Here is a 19,615-nt window from a genome sequence, read left to right on the forward strand (position 1 = left end):
ATTGCCTCCTCTCAAATGACTTTCTCCCATTCATTCTCAATTACCTTTCACCAAAGTCAAAGCACATTTTAGGACATCTGTTAACTCAATGGGCCTCAGTGTAAAACTCAATGTAACTTCACTCATGGGTGTTGCTGTTTGACAGTGTTTTATACACGTTTTAATGCCATATTGTATCATATTTGCGTTATTTTTGTACTACAAATTTTCTTCTCATTCAGCTTTTTAACTTTGTACAATGCATCTAATAGGTGCCATTTGAAACAATACCTGATGAGATTTGAGAGTCCTGACAAAGAAGAGAAGATTATCAATGAATAATAGTGTAAATGCTGGGATGTTCCTCACATAAAACCATCATATGATCTCAGGAGTCATACAACCTACTTTTATGGTATTTTTAGAGTGCGTTCAGGAGGTTAGAAACATATTTTATTAACTCCTTTCAACGTGGAAAAGAGCAACTTGCACATTGTGTCAAAAAACTCATTTTGGTTTCATGGAGTGAACAAAATAATACATGGTCGGAACAACATGAATTTTCTTTTGGCATGAACTATTCCTTTAAAGTTTGCCTTGATTAGCATTTAGCATGCTTTAATGAATGCAAATTTAGGAAAGTGCTAATCAGCAAGGATATTCGACAAAATGAGCCCGTCATTTATTCGCTGAAACGGACTTGACATTTAGCATTTGTAATCATCTCTGCATGTGTGATGTTTCCAGAATCTCCTCTCACTCTCGTGGCCCAGCTGGACACTTGTGCCGATCTGATTAAGGTGTTGAGGAGCGGAGGAGCCCATCTGGACTTCAGAACCAGAGACGGCCTGACGGCGCTGCACAAAGCGGTCCAAACGCACAACCATGTAGCATTGACTGTGAGTTGATGCACTTTCCCTCCCACACGCACAATCCAAAGAAAGACTCATCCTTACACAACTCATCACAAGCTGTTGGGAGTCTGTGCACATATGTCCGTCATGTTTCATGTGCTATCCGCAGACATTGTTGGATCTGGGGGCGTCTCCAGACTATAAGGACAGTCGTGGGCTTACTCCCCTTTATCACAGTGCCATGGTCGGGGGAGATCCGTACTGCTGCGAGCTGCTGCTCTACGATCACGCCCAGCTGGGCTACAGCGACGAGAACGGCTGGCAGGAGATCCATCAGGTAACGAGAAGACACGTTAGAACCGTCTGATGCTCAGAACTCTCATTAAACGTAAAGGGAAGAAAATCTCCTGTAGCTTAAACTTTCTTTCTCCAGCGAGACTAAATATATCCTTTTTATTGTTTGCTACACCTGCAGCAGTGGGTGATCCGAGCGTGTGTGTGTGTTTGTACCATAGGCTTGTCGTCATGGAAACGTGCAGCACCTTGAGCACCTGTTATTCTATGGAGCGGAGATGAGCGCTCAGAATGCCTCAGGAAACACAGCACTACACCTGTGTGCCCTCTACAACCAGGTACACACACCCACAAATACACATGCATTAGCTGCACTGTCTAATGCAAATTTTAAAGTAAACACTATGCGGTATATGTGGACCACAAAACCAGTCATAAGTAGCATGGGTATATTTGTAGCAATAGCCAAAAATACATTGTATGATAATTGTAAAATTATCCATTTTTCCTTTATGCCAAAAATCATTTGGATATTAAGTAAAGATCATGTTACATAAAGATATTTCCAACTGTAAATATATCAAAATTTAATTCTTGTTTAGTAATATGCATTGCTAAGAACTTCATTTGGACAACTTTAAAGGTGATTTTCCAAATATTGTCATATCCTAACAAACCATGCATCAATGGAAAGCTTATTTATTCAGCTTTCAGATGCTGTATAAATCTCAATTTCAACAAATTGACCCTTATGACTGGTTTTGTGGTTTTGTGAGTCCCATAGTATGCATCTATGAGTCCCATAGATGGCCTGCTACATATGTCAAAATGTGTAAAATATAACTATAGCGAACTGCGCTGAATGCTGTGATTGCATCTGACTCCGGCTTCCCATGCCGGTGTGTGACAAATGAACCTGAAGTGATATTAACTGCAGTTTTTTAACATCATCTGTCATCTTTCAAGTACAGTACGTTAACATGCACAAGTTCAATGTCAGTCAGGCTAAAACATTAAATTGTAATTTTAAAAAATGTAAATGCTTCAGTTTGAACAAATAGTGCCAAAAGACAAAAAACAGACACGTATTTGTGACACTTCTGATGTGGTGTGAATGAGTAAGTTGTTTACTGTGTAATTCATCCGTCCATTTCTACCAATTTAAGTCGTTCTATCCGCATTTGCCCATTAAAAAATAGGTAACACTTTACAGTAAGGTTCATTAGTTAACATTACTTAACTACAATAGTTAACATGAACTAAGAATGAACGATACTTCTACAGCATTTAGTAATTTTACATTTACTAATGCATTATTAAAATCACAAGTTGTGTTTGTTAAGATTAGTTAACTGTGAACTAACATGAACAAACAATGAATGACTATTTTTATTAACTAACATTAACAAAGACTAATAAATAATGCAATAAATGTACTGTTCATAGTTTGTTTATGTTAGTTAATACATTAAGCAATTGTAAAGTATTACCAATTTGTTTTTTTTTCACCCCTGAAATACTTTTTGGTATATGATGATTGAAATGCAAATAAACATTACTTACACTGTCAGAAAAAGGAATTTGATTTTATATTTTTACATTAACAATGTAGTCAATATTGTTTATTAAAGCCAAGTATGAATCTCATCAAGTTAGTGTTTTTAGGCATTTTACATGTATTCCAAAATAACTCAAGGTAGTAACAATTTAAACAATATATTTTTTGTGAACTCATGTTCACTATTTTTTTAAAAGTGAGCTTTTAAATTTTTTGAATCATTAGTCATCAAAGCTCAGTAAATACTGGTCACAGACAAGATTTACTTTAAATTCCACCAAGCTGATTACTTACTAAAAAGTAAAAATACAGATCATGTTTTCATGCCATTTCAAGTCTTATTTTGACATAACTATGTGGTTATATCTAAGTGTGTAAATTGTTTACTATTTTTTTAAATTAGTCTTTCTATTAATGGAAAGCGCATGAACACAAGAGGCGGAATTTATCACATGAAATCATAACCAGTCATATCCAATCATATCGCAATGAAGGCATTGCCTCCTTTTACGTGACTTTCCTCCATTCATTCTCGATTACCCCCCAACAAACTCACTGCACGCTTTAGGGGGTCTGTTAAAACTCAATGAGCTTATGTCGCTGTTACTGGTGGACAATGTTTCTTTAGAAAAACGAGTGATTTATGCACATCTTAAATGTTACATAGATTATATTTTGATATTTTAAGGAGGCGCTGCCTTCATTGCTTCCTCAGGGAACACAGCTCTAACATTTTATATTTGTTTTTTGTTTTTAAATATAGTAGTCAGTATACATACTTTGCAGTAAGCCAGCCATATGCTAGTATTTCACTGCAATTGTATATAGTTATTAAACTCAGCTGGGCATCACATCACATATAAAACACACACATTTACAAGGTCTGTAATGTCTATAATCTCCTCTCATGTTTTCTCTTGCACTTACCACCTTTTTCTTTGTTCCCTCGTTCCCTCTGCCATATCTGCAGGAAGGCTGTGCTAGAGTTCTCCTGTTTCGAGGAGCAAATAAAGAAATTAAGAACTACAACAACCAAACAGCATTTCAGGTATAAAACGTCTCTCAGATGTTTTGGCTCTAAATCCGTTCTGTTTTCTTAAATAAATACGTTTTTCCGATAGGTTGCTATCATCGCAGGGAACTTTGACCTGGCAGAAATCATCAAGATTCATAAAACCTCAGATGTTGGTGAGTTTTTCATGATTTCGTTTTTCAAGCATCAGGCCTTGAATCTAGGCTCTATTTACTCGGCACCACAATGCCATAATAAGTTTTCGTGGGCTGTCTAGATGAAATCAGTTCACTCTAATTCAAATCCATTATTGGGTGTCATTTCAGATAAAACCTCAATTTATTATTTAGTCGGCACAAGTGGATGCGGCACAAGTGTGCCTTTCAGAGTAAAAAGCCGAAATGACAACATAAGAGCGTTTTATCACATGAAGCGGTGTGAATCTAGTAACTTTATCGCAGCCTGTGTCAAAACAATCCATAAATGCATGATATTTCTTTTATTATACTGTTCCTATCAGCGCTCAAACTTTACAAGAAGTGATGTATTTGTAGTATTTGTGTATGTGGGCTAATCTCTTTATGATTTGTGTGTGTTTCTCTTTGTAAATCTCAGTCATGCTCTGTTTGATGTAATCTGTGAGTCATCTGTTCGTAATTTTTGTGTAATCTGAGTGTGTGTTTCACATGCTGATCTTTCTGTCCGGTCTTCATAACGTATTTAATTAACTCACCAGTGCAATCCCCGCTTCACACCCAATTTGTGTGTGTGTGTGTGTGTGTGTGTGTGTTTTTTTTTAACCCCAAAGGTTGTGGCTCTATACATCTGCAGATTTGATGTGAAACTGTGTGTTTAAAGTGGTCATATCATGAGAAAAATTAATTTCATTCTGTACACTAAAACTGAAACCGATTTAAAAAGACCATTAATCAAAACAGAAATGCAAAGACTTTCATCTATTTTTCATAAGATTTCCCCACAGAACGTATAAGAATAAGGACAATAAAACTGCATTTGCCCTTGAAGATGGTGTATACAGTAACAGTAACACTTAAATATATTTCTCAAGACAACTGCATTGTGTGTTTCCTCCTTGAGCATCAGTGACTGTCACCTGTTGTGATAGTTGTGCATGAGTCACTCAGTTGTCAACAGACACTCGATACCTTATTACATGCTGAAGTTCTTAACAACAGTAGCTCAGAGCATGCTGGGAAACCAAGGACTTATTTTACCTGAATGGATTTAGTAAAGAACAGTGGGCAGAGACAAACCGGAGACTCATTCACATGTATCACAAAAGACTGTATACAATATATTCAAGGAGGCAACACATGCCGGGTGTGTAATCACACAGATCTATTATGTGTAAATAGCATTGACCGGGGAGTAATAAATTAAAAAATGCTCATTTTTATCTTATTTATTTTATTTTTTATTATTATTATTGTTTTTAATAATAATAATTAGTAGTAATTAATACCTAGTAGCATTATGCTATCATAACACCTACAAATACAAGTCATATACACTAAACTCTTTTAAAAAGATGGACATGATGGATGTTTTCTCTGTTTTGGAGGGATGAACATTGTTAAATTATACCATAATTACTGCATCACAATTTGTTAATACTTTACTATAGGTTAGGGGCGGATAATTTTATCAAGATAAGTTTAGTATTCACGCAACTATACATATTACTGTTATAGTTTCCATTTATACCAATGCTATATAGATGACAGCTCTTAGAAATGTGACCCTGGACCACAAAACCAGGCATAAGGGTCAGTATTCTGAAATTAAGATTTATACGTCATCAAAAAATCTAAATATTGAGAAAATCGACTTTAAATTTGTACAAATTAAGTTTTTAGCAGTGCATATTACTAATCAAAATTTTAAATATACAGTCAAAATTTTATATACACTACCGTTCAAAAGTTTGGGGTCGGTACATTTTTATTGTTTCTTTCTTTTTTCTTTTTTTTTTTAAGAAATTAATACTTTTATTCACCAAGGATGTATTAAGTTAATAATTAAAAGTTTATTAAAAGTTAATAATAAATAATTTACATTGTTATAAAATATTTATATTTTGAATAAACACTGTACTTTTTAAACTTGTTATTCATGAAAGAATCCTGAAAAAAAAAAATCACAGGTTCCAAAAAATATTTGGCAGCACAACTGTTGATATTATCCAACATTGATCATTCTAATAATAAATCCGCATATTATAATGATTTCTGAAGGATCATGTGACACTTAAGACTGGAGTAACAGCTGATAAAAATTCAGCTTTTCATCACAGGAATAAATTCTATTTTAAAGTATGTTAAAATAAAAAACATTATTTTATATTGTAAAAACATTTTGCAATATTACTGTTTTTTTTCTATATTTTTAATCAAATAAATGCAGCCTTGATGAGCATAAGAGACTTCTTTAAAGACTATTACAAGTCTTACTGACCCCAAACTTTTGAACGGTAGTGTATACTTCAACCCGCCGACATGGTTTTCATGTCCGCGGGTTGAAGCAGACCACAATAACGTTGTTTGGCCCCTGGAATGCGAACTGTACTAGGGGAATCCTGCCAAAAAACGTGTATTTTACCCCACGGAACGCGACTTTTACTGGGAGAGCTCCTTCGAAACGCGACTGGGCTAGTTTTGGGATAGTTTGAGTGGCAATTGGTCGGGTTTTGTTGTAAAAACCTGGCAACCCTGTCTCGTTAACTACGCTAGCATCTCGCATTTTCATACCACGGATACTAAAGATTCTTACAAACGGTGTAAACTTAATTATACATCCAGACACTCATATGATAAGTTTTAAACAGCAAATGAATCATTTAGAGAACATATTTTATTTTTGAACATGAAAAATGTACGGTAAACAGCCCTCATAGCTGGCTACAGCCATGAGTAGCAGTAACCCTAGTAGTATTTATTATTAAAAAATAATAAATATACTGATTCTGAAAAAAAAAAGCCTACAAATTAAACTTACAGTAGCTAATTTATGGGCTGAAATGGTGATGAAAAACTAAATTACTTTATTTTGATATGTTTGAGGTTTCTGAGGTTTGATATGACCCCTTTAAAGTCTTTATTTGTGGTATTTACATCCGTAAACCATGAACCATCAAGGATTTGCAGCTCATACATGACCTCTACTTGACTATTTCAGACAAAATTAATTGGACGTATGTACATATAATCTTAAACTGCAGCCATTCTAACGTCGTGGTTTACAGATGGGGTGCTAGTCTTCAGGTTATGAGTGATTTCTCTCTCTCTCACCCTGACACAGGTTAATCTGTTCTGCTAGTCATTTTCTTCATGATAGATTGGACATATCCATACCAGCCTCCTGGAGAGTGTTCTTGATCCATTCGACAGGCGAAAATGGGTTTTATTCACAACTGATAGGATTCTTGAGAATCCATTACAGTGGTCATTCTGGTCTAGCGGCTCATTTAATGTTTCTGCATGATTTTTCGATGATTTAGGCTACTACTTTCTTAGCAAACGGCACACCTTAGCTGAATTTGATCTGGGTGTGTATTAAAATACATTGCACACAATGGGATATTAAACAACTGAATACTAAAAGGACTGCAATTTCAGAATGGTTCTCGGATGTAAATACATATATGTTTAAAGATATAAGTGCATTTTAATAAACATAATGTGCAGTCGTAAGAGCCAAATGTGTTACAGCACAAACATTATTTCCTTTTCCATAATTGGTGTGAATTTTTTGTGTGAACATATGCATGTCTGATATCTTCCACAAATTTACATGGTTTTATATTACAAGCATGGAGATTTCTCAAATCAATTTGGCTTAGAGTAACACAGCAGTATTGATGTGGGTAGGCTCAGTGTGCTTTTATGTTAAGTATGCATAACTATTTATATGTCGCCGTCTTCCTGTAAAAGTGCCTTTCAGGGAGACCCCTTCTTATTCGTCTCGGCGGCGCGCGGTCTGCGTATCCCCACGTCGCTCTCTGATGCGATCGGCCAGTGATAATGCTCTAGATGAGAGTCTGCCAGCTCCCTCTCCGGCCCCCTCCCTTCGCAGCCTGCCCCCGCTGGAGCCTGATGATACCAACCCGTCCCAGCGCAGCCCCCAGGCTGCTCACACTCACACGCGCAGCCTCAGGAGACACACCCGCTCAGGAGGACACCTCAGGTGTGGGGTTGTCCTTCATTTATAGAGTATTAAACACAGAAACTATATGATATTTTGTTTTTTGCTTTTTCTATTTGAACACAAAATGAGACATTTAGCAGCATGCCCAGACTGCTCTTTTCCATAAAATGACAATGCAATTATTTAAATTATTTAAATTTTATGTATTTATTTACACCTCATGTGTGCTTTTTATTTTTTCACAAAATTAGATATTTAGAAACATGCCCAGACTGCACTTTTCCAAAAAAAAAAAGTTTTTTCATTTTATTTAATTTCATTTTTGCTTTCATTTTACCCTTTTTTTAAAACTGTTATTTTATTTATTTATTTACATCTCAGGTGTGATTCATCCTTGTTTTCTCCAAACATTTTTTTTCACAAAATTAGATATTTAGAAACATTCTCAAACTGCTCTTTTCCATAAAATGATATTTAAATTTTAAATATTTGCTTTGAATATTTGCAATTCTTTATTTAAATTATAAGCATTTTATTTATTTATGTTTACAGAATTAGATATTTAGAAACATGCCTAGACTGCTCTTTTCCATAATAATAATAATATTTATTATTCTAAAATAATTTATGTAGTTTATTTTAATTTAATTTATTTATTTACACCTCTATTTTCTGCAATTTTCTATTTTCTGCAATTATTTAAATTATTTTCATTGTATGCATTTATTTACACCTCACGTGCGAGTGCTTTTTCACAAAATCAGATATTTAGAAACATGCCCAGACTGCTTTTTTCCAAAATAAATAAATAAATGAATAAATAAATAATTTCATTTTTGCTTTATTTACAGTTATTTAAATTTTATTTATTTATTTACTCCTCAGATGTGAATCATCCATGTTATTAGATATTTAATCATCCATTAAATTAGATATTTAGACACATGTTTTTTAAATTTTATAAATTATTTGAATATTATTTATTTACATCAAAGGTGTGAATCATCCATCTGAATTTATGAATAAATCAAAAAAGTAGATTATTTTCCCCGTTTAACAAAAATGCATGCCATCTAAAGCTCAGTTGCAACATTTATAAGTAAAAATAGTGTGTATCTGCTCATAATTGTGTGCAATATGAATATTATAATTGATCGTTGTAATTCTAATACTAAATATTAAAAGAATTAAATAATAACAATTAATAAAGCATTGATTACCTGACATTTCTGCACACTGCAGCCCTGGCAGTCCTGTACAGAGAGAGCCGAGTCCTCCTGCTGTGTCTCGAGGGCCCAAGCGACGGCTGTACAGTGCGGTGCCCGGCCGAACCTTCATCGCTGTCAGCTCCCACACTCCACAGGGCGAGGGTGAGATCACACTCAACCGAGGAGAGAGGGTCAAAGGTCAGTCAGCCAGCCTCTCTGTGCAAGATCCAGCAAAAAGATCACTTTATTTTTATGCTGGAGGTCGCCACAATCCGTAGCATTCTGAATATTTCTTCAGCAATGGCTCTTTATTAAACACCTTTTTAAAAACTCTAGTCTATTGAATTTGTCTACTCAGAGTGTTCAGTAGTGAATATACATGCATTACAGGAGAACTGAACCATCATGAACAAATTAGAAATAAAACGGTCTTGCAGAAACTAAATTCATAACTAGTTGTAGATTTTTTTTCTTATATGTACAAAAAATAATTTGACAAAATTATGAAATTATTAAATATTATGCTAAATATTTATTTAGTTTCTCATTTTGTTGTTTTTACACCTAATATTTTATCTAAAGTATATTCTTCACTGTCTAAATAAGTATAAACGTTTGAGAAAAAAAACTATATATATATATATATATTTTTTTTTTTTTTAATAAAATTGTGATCTCTTGGTTTGAAACAAGGGTAAAACAATAATACTTATGCTTGAAGGCATTCAAGAAAGTAACCAAATGAAGACAAATGAAGTGCCTACAAGACATATTTAATGTAATCTTCAAGTAACTAAATAAATAAAAAAGAAAAACTTAGTTTTAATATCTGGGACAAGAAAAGCCTGCAGTTAAATAAACATCCATAAATGAGGTAAATATACCAAATACAGCATATAACAGTTTATACGTGTCTCCACCAGTGCTAAGCATAGGTGAAGGTGGATTCTGGGAAGGCTCAGTTAAAGGACGAACTGGCTGGTTTCCTGCTCACTGTGTAGAGGAAGTCCAGATGAGACAATATGACCCAAGACTCGGTCAGTGCAGATATACACACACGCATTCAGAGCATTCGACAGCATTATTTTAAAGTATTCTGCAGTTTAATGTTCAGATCTGTTTCTCAGAGACAAGAGAGGATCGCACCAAGAGACTTTTCAGGCACTACACTGTTGGCTCCTACGACAACTTTACCTCTTACAGGTATATATATACACACACACACACTACACAGAATATACTTTGAGCTACATACTATTCAATATCGCAAGTGTTCCATGCATTACTGTGCACAGTACACATAATGCAGAGATAATGTGACCCTGCACCACAAAACCAGTCTTAAGTAGCATGTGTATATTTGTAGCAATAGCCAAAAAATACAGTGATGAATTTTTCTTTTATGCCAAAAATCATTAGGATATAAAGCAAAGATCATGTTCCATGAAGATATTTTAAATTCCTACCGTAAATATATCAAAACTTAATATCTGATTAGTAATATGCATTGTTAAGAACATTATTTGGACAACTTTACAGGTGATTTTCTCAATATTTTGCACCCTCAGATTCCAGATTTTCAAATAGTTGTATCTCGGCCAAATATTGTTATATCCTAACAATATATACCACAAACCATAGATCAATGGAAAGCCTATTTATTCAGCTTTCAGATAATGTATAAATCTTAATTTCAAAAAATTGACCCTTATGACTGGTTTTGTAGTCCAGGGTCACATATGAGTAGTATGGTATGAATAGTATGCTTTTTCAACCATTGCCTTTCTCTCTCTTTCATCCTGAATAAATAAAATATGGTAGTATAAAGGATTATGGGTATGGGAGGTGGAATCTATGAAGACAGTGAGTTCTGGCAATGCACCATATCTGACTATGGATTTCTCTGAATTCACAGTGATTATGTTATAGAAGAAAAAAGTGCAACGTTGCAGAAGAGAGACAGCGAAGGATTTGGCTTTGTGCTTCGGGGAGCTAAAGGTTTGAAACACACACATGCATGCATGTTAGCCTGAAAGAAATTCACATACAAATGCATATAAAATAATTAAATGCTCGTTCTTGTCAGCCGAGACGCCCATAGAAGAGTTCACACCTACTCCTGCTTTTCCTGCCCTGCAATACCTGGAGTCTGTGGACCTGGAAGGGGTGGCGTGGAGGGCAGGGTTAAGGACAGGAGATTTCCTCATAGAGGTAAAAAATAATGTTTGATTTATATACACACACACACACACACACACAAACAAACTGGTATTCCTATCATTATTGGGACCATAGGTGTAATGGTTTACTGTACAAGCTGTATTTTCTATCTCCTTACCCATAAACCTACCCCTCACACAAAACTTAAATTTTTAGATGTTCAAAACATTTCATTATGTATAATTTATAAGTTTGTTTCCACATGGGGACCTAAAAATTGTACTTGTATTACTATACTTGTGGCGACATTTGGTCCCCATATCATAGTGAATAACACACACGCAACTTTTTCTTTGCCAAAACTGTGATTTTCAAACCACATATTCAAAAAGAAGCTCAAAAAATAACTGTAATTGACAATAAGCTACAACATTTAATCATTTCACTAATCTGAGAAGTCTCATACAGTATGTCCCCAGAGAAACGTCTGCTGTTTGATTAAAAATTACAAGCTTGATAAAAAAAAATTAAATAAAAAATTAAACAAATGCATGGATGAATCATTCACAATAAGATTAATAACATGCATTTAGACAACAGATTGGGTGAATTTAAATTTCATGCTGACTTTTTTAGACGAAAGAATGCCATCATGTCTCTGCTGGGTTTCTACTGGATATACGTTACATCTTTCTCTAATTCTCCCCACATTTGTCAGGTAAATGGGGTGAGCGTAGTAAAAGTTGGACATAGGCAGGTGGTATCGCTGATTCGGCAAGGAGGAAGTCGGCTAGTAATGAAAGTGGTGTCTGTCACGCGCAAACCTGACACTGGAGACGTCGTCCGCAAGAAAGGTATAAGTCTTCACTTCATTAATGCATGCACACGATGCATTTTACTTTTCATTTGAAGTAGATAATCCTGCAAAATTTAAATATTGCATTTCTTGATAATTAATTAGCCCCACCACCTCCTAAGAGAGACCCAAGCACCAGCCTGACCCTGCGCTCAAAAAGCATGACTGCCGAACTGGAAGAGCTGGGTAAGACAGATGCTCATCTACTAGGTCCTATGCTAGGTCTCAGAGAAGTCATATTAAAACAGCTGTTATCATTATCTATAAGGGCATGGCACATATTGGATCACTTTTTTCCAGGAACGCTAATGGAGAAATATGTGCAAATAAATGTATTTTCTTTCCGTGAGAATGATACAGCAGTGCAGTGATAGCTTTGCTCATTCATTGCTAATGAAAAGTGACTCAATCTATGAGCTAAATCAGGAACTATAGATTTGTCCTTCTTGTCCACAAGCGTCAAGGAGAAGGAGGGGAGGTAAGATATGAAACCAGTGTCACGTTGATGATGTCCTTTCCTGGTTCTATATGCTGGTTAGCATGTGATGTCATGGATGGATTTATCTAACCTGTTTTTTTAGCTTGTTTGTCGTTGCCTGTGACTGCAAAAAATTGTTTAGTCCAAATATGTGTTTGTTTTTCTTTTTGTGGATTGTAGATGGCTAATATGTATGTGTTTTGTGATGTATTTGTGACTGTATATTTGTTTTAGTGTTCCTTCATTCACATGGGGTCTATGTTGCACTTGGTGACTGTTTGGTCTTCTGTGAGGAAGTGCCGGTAAACTGGTCAGGAATGTGTATTAAGTGTTTCTGTGTGTGTATGCATCTGTGTGTATCTCTCACAGAGAAGTTGGATGAGATGTTGAGTTCGCCCAAAGAACCGGTCGTAGTGATGAGGGCACGTCCTGCAGATGTGGACTCCAGAGCAGCCACTGTGAAACAGAGACCAACTAGTCGCCGCATCACACAGGCTGAGATCAATGTAAGTCTGATGTTGATGAAAAAAGGTGTATTTTCAAATGTGTTATTTAATAATATAAAAGTTATAATTATGTTTTTAATAAAACAAAATACAAGAGCCCTTGTTATATATGACAATATGTAGCATACTATGCATTGTATGCAGCAGATGGTGCATATCACCACTGTAGTACAGCAGCCAAATTGTGTCAGTAAAGATTTGGCTGCTGATCAGTTTTTGTTTATAATGCATATTGTCTTTAGGTTGAAAAATTAAATTCGCTGTGGCTGCATTTTCTGTTTGCTAGCTGATTAATCATAATCTGTGATTTGTTTGTTGTTCTGACTTTGAATTCTGGCCAGTATTTGATTATGTATTGTTTTTGTTTGTGTGTAGTCTCTGTTAGAGAGGCAGGGTTTGCCAATAGGTTCAGGAGTGTCCTTGGCTGTGGACAAAAGTCACATGCAGCTGCCTCGGGGAATGTCAAGAACCAAGTCATTTGGTAATGCGCCATACACAAATACAAACATTCTCACAAATTCTCGCTTTTCATAAACGACCAATGATATGAAAAGGGCTATTAAAACATAATGATCATCAGAGCTCATTCCAAACAATACACCCACAGTCTCACTGAGAACTATTTTATAGGTGCTCCTGAAGATGACAGAATCTCAGCCTTGATTGGAGAGCATCGCTTTCCGAGAAGCTCCTCGATGACTGACAGCTTTAGACAAGACAGTATTCCACCCCCTCCACAGACAGCTCCTCCACCACCTCCAACGCCCTACTTCCTAGATTCAGGGCCACCTCCATCCTTTCTTCCACCTCCGCCCCCTTCTCGCGCTGCCAACCAGAGCCGTTCGAGCTTCCGCCCGGGGGCAGAGCCCAAACTCCATGGCCCAGTCACGACAGACCGCCAGCGAAAAACACGCTCCATGATCATTCTTCAGGACACCACCCATTTGCCAGTGGAGCCTGCCCCTATTGCAAGACCACAAACGCCTACCTCCGGAGCGGTTCCTCCTGAACGTGGTCGAAGGCGTGGGCCACCTGTGGAGAATCCGTATGCTAATGTAGGTCGTCTAAGTGCTGTCTATACTCCTACCAAGCCCCAGCGTAGAAAGAGTCCACTAGTCAAACAAGGACAAGTTGAAGAGGGAGCCGCTGCTCAGACAAGTAGAGACCCCTCTCCTTTGGGAGGATCACGGATTCCCCACAGTAGCCGAGCAGAGCAGTTCCAACAGCAGGTTCTCTCTGAGCGAGCTAGAATCACGCCTCCAGGAGCCCGGCGCAGACCTAGCGTTTTTCTATCTGTAGAAGGGGGCGCGACGGAGCCGCAGACAACTCCATTACTCTCTCAGTCTCACTCAGTGGATGAGTTGGCTGAGTTGCCTCCACCTGCACCAATGCTTTCCCCTGGCCCACCACCAGGGGGCACCACTTTTATACACCCTCTAACAGGTCGACCACTGGATCCGTCCTCACCTCTAGCGCTTGCACTGGCTGCACGAGAACGTGCCCTTAGTGGCCGGAATACACCCACTCCTACACCTTCGCCAACACCTTCGCCCACTCAAGGTCGAGCAGTGGAAAGGCCCGAGACAGAAGGAGGAGCCACACCACCTGCTCCTCTCGAAGCTCCGCCATCTAACTCTTGGAGAGATGAACCAGTCAGCATCACAGAAACGGCAAGCCAGGTGACTAGCGGTAGCCCTGGGTCCGGACGAAGCCTGGAAGAGGCACTTGTCCCACCCAGCGTGCAAGGTGTGCAGCCTGCACTGATGGATACAGAACACACCCCACCGGCAGTCCCGCCCACTCTCCCTTCCCCTGCCCCTACCCTCTCAAATCTGACTGCTCGAAGTCTGACTATGAGCTCAGAGGAGGAAGCAGAGCCTTACACGGTGACACTTCCCCCTGCGTTGCTCTCGTCCAGTGATGAGGAAACCAGAGAGGAGCTTCGGAAGATAGGCCTCGTGCCGCCCCCTCAACCCTTTGCTAATGGCCTTCTAATTAAAGAAGCACCCAAAGCCACTCTAAGCATTTCACCTAGTGGATCACGGCCATCCATTGCAAAGACCTCCTCTGGGAAAGCAAGCGATTCTACGGCAGACTCTGGGGTTGAAGACCCACACATGGAGACCACCAGTACTGTTTCCACAGTCTCCAGCATGTCCACTTTGTCTTCGGAGAGCACAGACTCCGCTCATGCTAGCAAACCACGTTCTGGGGTGGGGCGTGGTCGCCCCGCCCATCTCAGGGACCCACTGCTTAAACAGTCATCAGACAGTGAGCTGCTTCCACACCCACCCAGCACAGGCCCCAGCCGTCCACGCTACCTATTCCAAAGACGTTCCAAACTCTGGGGGGAGGAGCCTCGGGCCCAGATGGGTGGGTCTGATGAAAGTCGGCCTGCTGCTATGGGGGCAGAGTTGCTAAGCAAAGACACTCATTCATTGGGGGAGGAGCCACCAATGGGAGCACCTCTTGACCCTGGCAGGCGATCACCTGTGGGAGGTGCCAGGTAGGAAAGAGCCGTTAAAATTGTTCAGACGTTCAAACAGGAGCACATTTTGCACACCTGCATGAAACACAGCACAACTTTCAATATCGTTTAGCAATACACCCACTTGACTTTTGACACCCTTAGCCACACACCTGGTTAAACTGCCTTTCCATAACACACATGTGTGTGTGTGTCTGTATGTCCTTGCAGATGTGAGGAGAATGGAGGAGAGAGTAAATCGTAGGTTTTTAGCTCTGAGGGTAAAAACAACTCCTTGTCTAACTAACTTTCACTAAACCCTTTACTGCAGCCGTTAATCAAGCTGCAAATGCTACTGTGGGCTTGTCTTAGAGGCTTATGGTAGTTCATTATGCAGTAACTGAGGCATTTCAGCTTCTGTCTGTCTTTGCGCAACGAAACTGGAATTTTCAGTGTACCGCCGAGGGCCAATCAAATTGCTCTTTAATAAAAACTAAATGAAACGAATGTTGAATCTACATTTAGTTCACATTGCTGCATTGATTGTGGTAAGTTTATTGCAGCAAGTTTCGGATGCTTACAAAATGAAACCCGAAAGCATGCTGTGGTGGAAATACTGTGAAATGCTGATGCACCAATTCTTTATACCTTTCTGAGGACTCCAGTTTTATATTAACTGCTCTAACTGTCATTTTATCGCATTAAGTTCTCACTGCATGCTTTGCACTACTTAAATTTTCACAAACCCCAATGTTTACACAGCATTGGATTCACATTCCTTTTCTCTTACATTAGCATCCCAGTAGTTTCCCAAAAGTACTGCAGTTAAAACTCTACCTCCCTCTTTTTGACTCGTCTTTTATGTTCTCTCTCTCTTAGACTCTTTAGTAGTTTAGGGGAGCTCCACACCATCTCTCAGCGGAGTTACGGCACCACCTTTACAATCCGACCTGGCAGCCGATACCCAGTGACCCGTAGGACTCCAAGCCCCGGAGCCACCCCAGAACGGAGTGAACCGCTGGGGCCTGTCCGTACATTCGGCCCTCATCACCACCATCACACAATACTCAAGTCTTCTAGCCTAAGTTTGCCCCAGGAGCCCAAGGAGGTGCGTTTCGTCATGAGGAGCGCCAGCGCTCGAGCCCGCAGCCGTTCTCCATCCCCTTCTCCGTGCGCCTCCCCCTGCCCTTCACCGGTACTGGGAGCCCCTCTCCTGGCCCTGCGGCCATTCAGACAGCGCCCCCTAGCACTGTGGAGTAAGTATGACGTAGGAGAATGGCTAGAGAGTGTGGGACTTGGAGAACATCGTGCCCGCTTTTTGGAGCACGAGATTGAAGGCGCCCACCTGCCTGCACTGACCAAGGACGATCTGGCAGAGTTAGGGGTGACGCGGGTGGGACACCGAATGAACATCGAACGTGCATTGAAGCAGTTGCTGGATAGTTGAGGAGAGCCAAAATGCAGGATATAGTCCCATCACAAAATTAATTTTTACTTTTAAAAATTCAAGTTATTCCGAAGTCTAACACCATAGATTCCAACCCACTTTATTTAACACTGCACAGCCCTTATATAATATAGATTTTACCCAAGCACCCGCGATTTAACTCCCACAAAACCCACCACGTTTCTTCACTAGTTTGCCACCTACTACAATAAGAGTAAAAATAAACATGCTGGACAGGAGTGTGGACCTACTGCGCAATATCTACTATTTACAGCTACAGGTCTAAGAAAATCGAACTGGCCATGTTTTTAACTGGGTCTTCTGCACAATAACAAATGATATAGCCAGCAAGCAGCCATTTCCTTCACATGCCATGTTTTACAATCAAATGATGATGGTGTGGCAAACATACAGACTTCTCTCGAGTTATCAGAGGAAGTTTAAGAATAACTTCAGTGTCTGGATTTGTTTGCATTTCCTGCTTCCAGGAGAGAGACTTCAACATTTTAGAAAGCAGCGTCAGCCGGAGTGCAAAGGGAAAGGGAAGAGCGTAAATCTCTCCTGTAAACAATGCCAATGCTTCCAAGTGCCCGGAATTTACAGTATGTTCACCGACCATCTTGCAACTCAACAGTAGATAGCCATGTTAATGGTGATTGTAAGATGCACTGCAGCAACTAGACTTGGCATGTGAACGCAACATGTCCAAGTAAGAAAGGATCTGACAATCTGCCCTAAACCAGGAGAATAAAACTTCTCCCAATACAATACAAGTGTGGCCTTGAGGTAATACTGCCGCCATCAAAAATTTGTTAAAGATAGATATTTTCAGTCACTACATTCAATTTTATATGTATATGATATATATGGAGTTATATATTCAAAAAAGACGAATGTATGAGAATAAGGTGAGATATACTTGTCTTATGCCCTGTGAGATTGTGTCATATTTGGTCTTACTTTATATTTGTTATTTTATTTGTCAGTTATCAACCAATACCCTAACATGAACGCAGTTACTCTTTTTTCCCCATGGTATAACTTGTGATTTGTGAGTTATAAACACATAATCTTTGGACTAGTTCATGGTCAGTTATTTAAGAATTTCATAATTACGGACAGACCTTTTTTTGTCTATTATGAATAAATGCTCAGTAAGACTGTATGTAGAATAACTGTTTCGTTTACACAGAGGATTTGAAATACTATGGGTTGTAGGAATTTATTTGTTACCTTTTGTAAATGATAACTCACCATCATGCTGATCAATTTGTGAATTCAAGACGTAATAACATTTCTTTGCCATGATCTATTTGGTTATGTATTGTGCAATTACTCATTTGGGATTTATTTCCTATCAAGTCTTTCAGTTTAGAACAATATGAGCAAAATATGCTACCTAAGGGCTTTTAATACAAAGAAATCAAATTGTTATTAAAAATTTTTTAATGCAGACTGCTAAACTGGTGAATCTTCAGCCTGGTAAGTCTTCGACTTAAAGTAATAACGTGACACGTTAAAAAGCAGTGTGTCCCTAATCCTAACAACCTCGGAATATACTCTGTTCCTCGGAAAAGTGTCAATTTTATTCTAGTATAACCAAATTGCTAAAAGTAATCTAACTACAAACAATCTACTGTGAATATAGTTATTTTTCTCAATTTCTCAGTTCAGAAATCCCCAAGATTGTCATATAATCAAGCAAATGTTAAGATTATATTGTGTCAAAAAAATTATCTGGTAACTATCTTGACTGGTTTGTTGTGTTTGGTAAGCTGGAACAGTAGGCGTTGCTGTGGTTTACACATTTGACTAACAGTTGCCAACAGAGGAGAAAAATCCTCACACTTGTCACTCCTCCGGTTGGTCAGTTTGCACAAAGATGTGGGTGCTACTGTTTATAAGCCATCTGCATAAAATATTACTGTACTTTCCTCATCTGTCCCTGTCCTTCTCCCTCCCTTCCGATCCTCACTCATTTACACTCTCAAACACAATTATGTAATTAATTACTGGTGTAAGAGAAGGGTGTGGCAGCCATGTTCTTTTAGTTTACCACTTTTAGGAGCCCTTTCTTCTGTTGTTGACTTCTTTTGTATTCTTTGTTGGATGAAGTGATTTGAGGATCAAGCTTTCGGACATGTTTGCTTTAAAATGAGAAAATGTACACAAAAATATAATTTGACTTGTCTGTTATTAAAGATCATCTCTCAGGCTGTGGGGATTAATCGAATAATACATCATCCTTCTGTGGAGAAAAAGACGGGGGTTGGGTTCGTTACTCTATACATTTTAAAATGTGTGTGTGTGTGCACAAAAATTAACATAAAAGTCAAGATATTGGTTGTTAAACGAACAGAGGTCCAGTTTCTATTAATTAGATGCTTTCTAAAATAAAAAAAAACAACAGATAAAAGAAAATGGCACATTTTATACAATGCAAACTGCAGAGACAGATGAGGTTAAAACATCAGCAAACTAAATTGCATTCACCTTATTTTTTCCTGTAAGCATGGACGCGGCCATTTGTAAATTCCATGGCTTCCGGTCTCATCCGCGTCCGGCTGTTTTTAGCAAAACAGGTCATTTTTCTGGTTGCTATTGCTAATTGGTGTGTCTTGCCTTTTTATTT

At 38.3% G+C, this 19,615-nt stretch overlaps 1 protein-coding gene across 7 annotated transcripts in view; it reads left to right on the forward strand.

Moving 5' to 3' along the window:
* shank3b (SH3 and multiple ankyrin repeat domains 3b) overlaps window positions 1–19,197 on the forward strand; it is a 33,601-nt gene extending 14,404 nt beyond the window's left edge. For 4 of the 7 annotated variants that reach the window (XM_051107507.1, XM_051107506.1, XM_051107505.1 and 1 more), the window contains 19 exons: window positions 727–878; window positions 1,003–1,170; window positions 1,349–1,465; window positions 3,656–3,733; window positions 3,807–3,873; window positions 7,648–7,900; window positions 9,104–9,267; window positions 9,993–10,106; window positions 10,197–10,272; window positions 10,985–11,067; window positions 11,156–11,280; window positions 11,948–12,083; window positions 12,191–12,271; window positions 12,543–12,563; window positions 12,933–13,069; window positions 13,445–13,550; window positions 13,700–15,575; window positions 15,768–15,797; window positions 16,416–19,197. In XM_051107507.1, the coding sequence (XP_050963464.1) occupies window positions 727–878; window positions 1,003–1,170; window positions 1,349–1,465; window positions 3,656–3,733; window positions 3,807–3,873; window positions 7,648–7,900; window positions 9,104–9,267; window positions 9,993–10,106; window positions 10,197–10,272; window positions 10,985–11,067; window positions 11,156–11,280; window positions 11,948–12,083; window positions 12,191–12,271; window positions 12,543–12,563; window positions 12,933–13,069; window positions 13,445–13,550; window positions 13,700–15,575; window positions 15,768–15,797; window positions 16,416–16,983 (4,352 nt within the window). In that variant the 3' untranslated portion in view covers window positions 16,984–19,197. Of the gene's footprint in view, window positions 1–726; window positions 879–1,002; window positions 1,171–1,348; window positions 1,466–3,655; window positions 3,734–3,806; window positions 3,874–7,647; window positions 7,901–9,103; window positions 9,268–9,992; window positions 10,107–10,196; window positions 10,273–10,984; window positions 11,068–11,155; window positions 11,281–11,947; window positions 12,084–12,190; window positions 12,272–12,542; window positions 12,564–12,932; window positions 13,070–13,444; window positions 13,551–13,699; window positions 15,576–15,767; window positions 15,818–16,415 lie in introns of all 7 variants that reach the window. The other 3 variants (XM_051107511.1, XM_051107509.1, XM_051107508.1) reach the window with 3 other exon arrangements.
* The last annotated feature ends 418 nt before the right edge of the window (window positions 19,198–19,615 follow it).

This window comes from Labeo rohita, chromosome 4 (assembly GCF_022985175.1).
Source record: "Labeo rohita strain BAU-BD-2019 chromosome 4, IGBB_LRoh.1.0, whole genome shotgun sequence".
Lineage (NCBI taxonomy): Eukaryota > Metazoa > Chordata > Actinopteri > Cypriniformes > Cyprinidae > Labeo > Labeo rohita.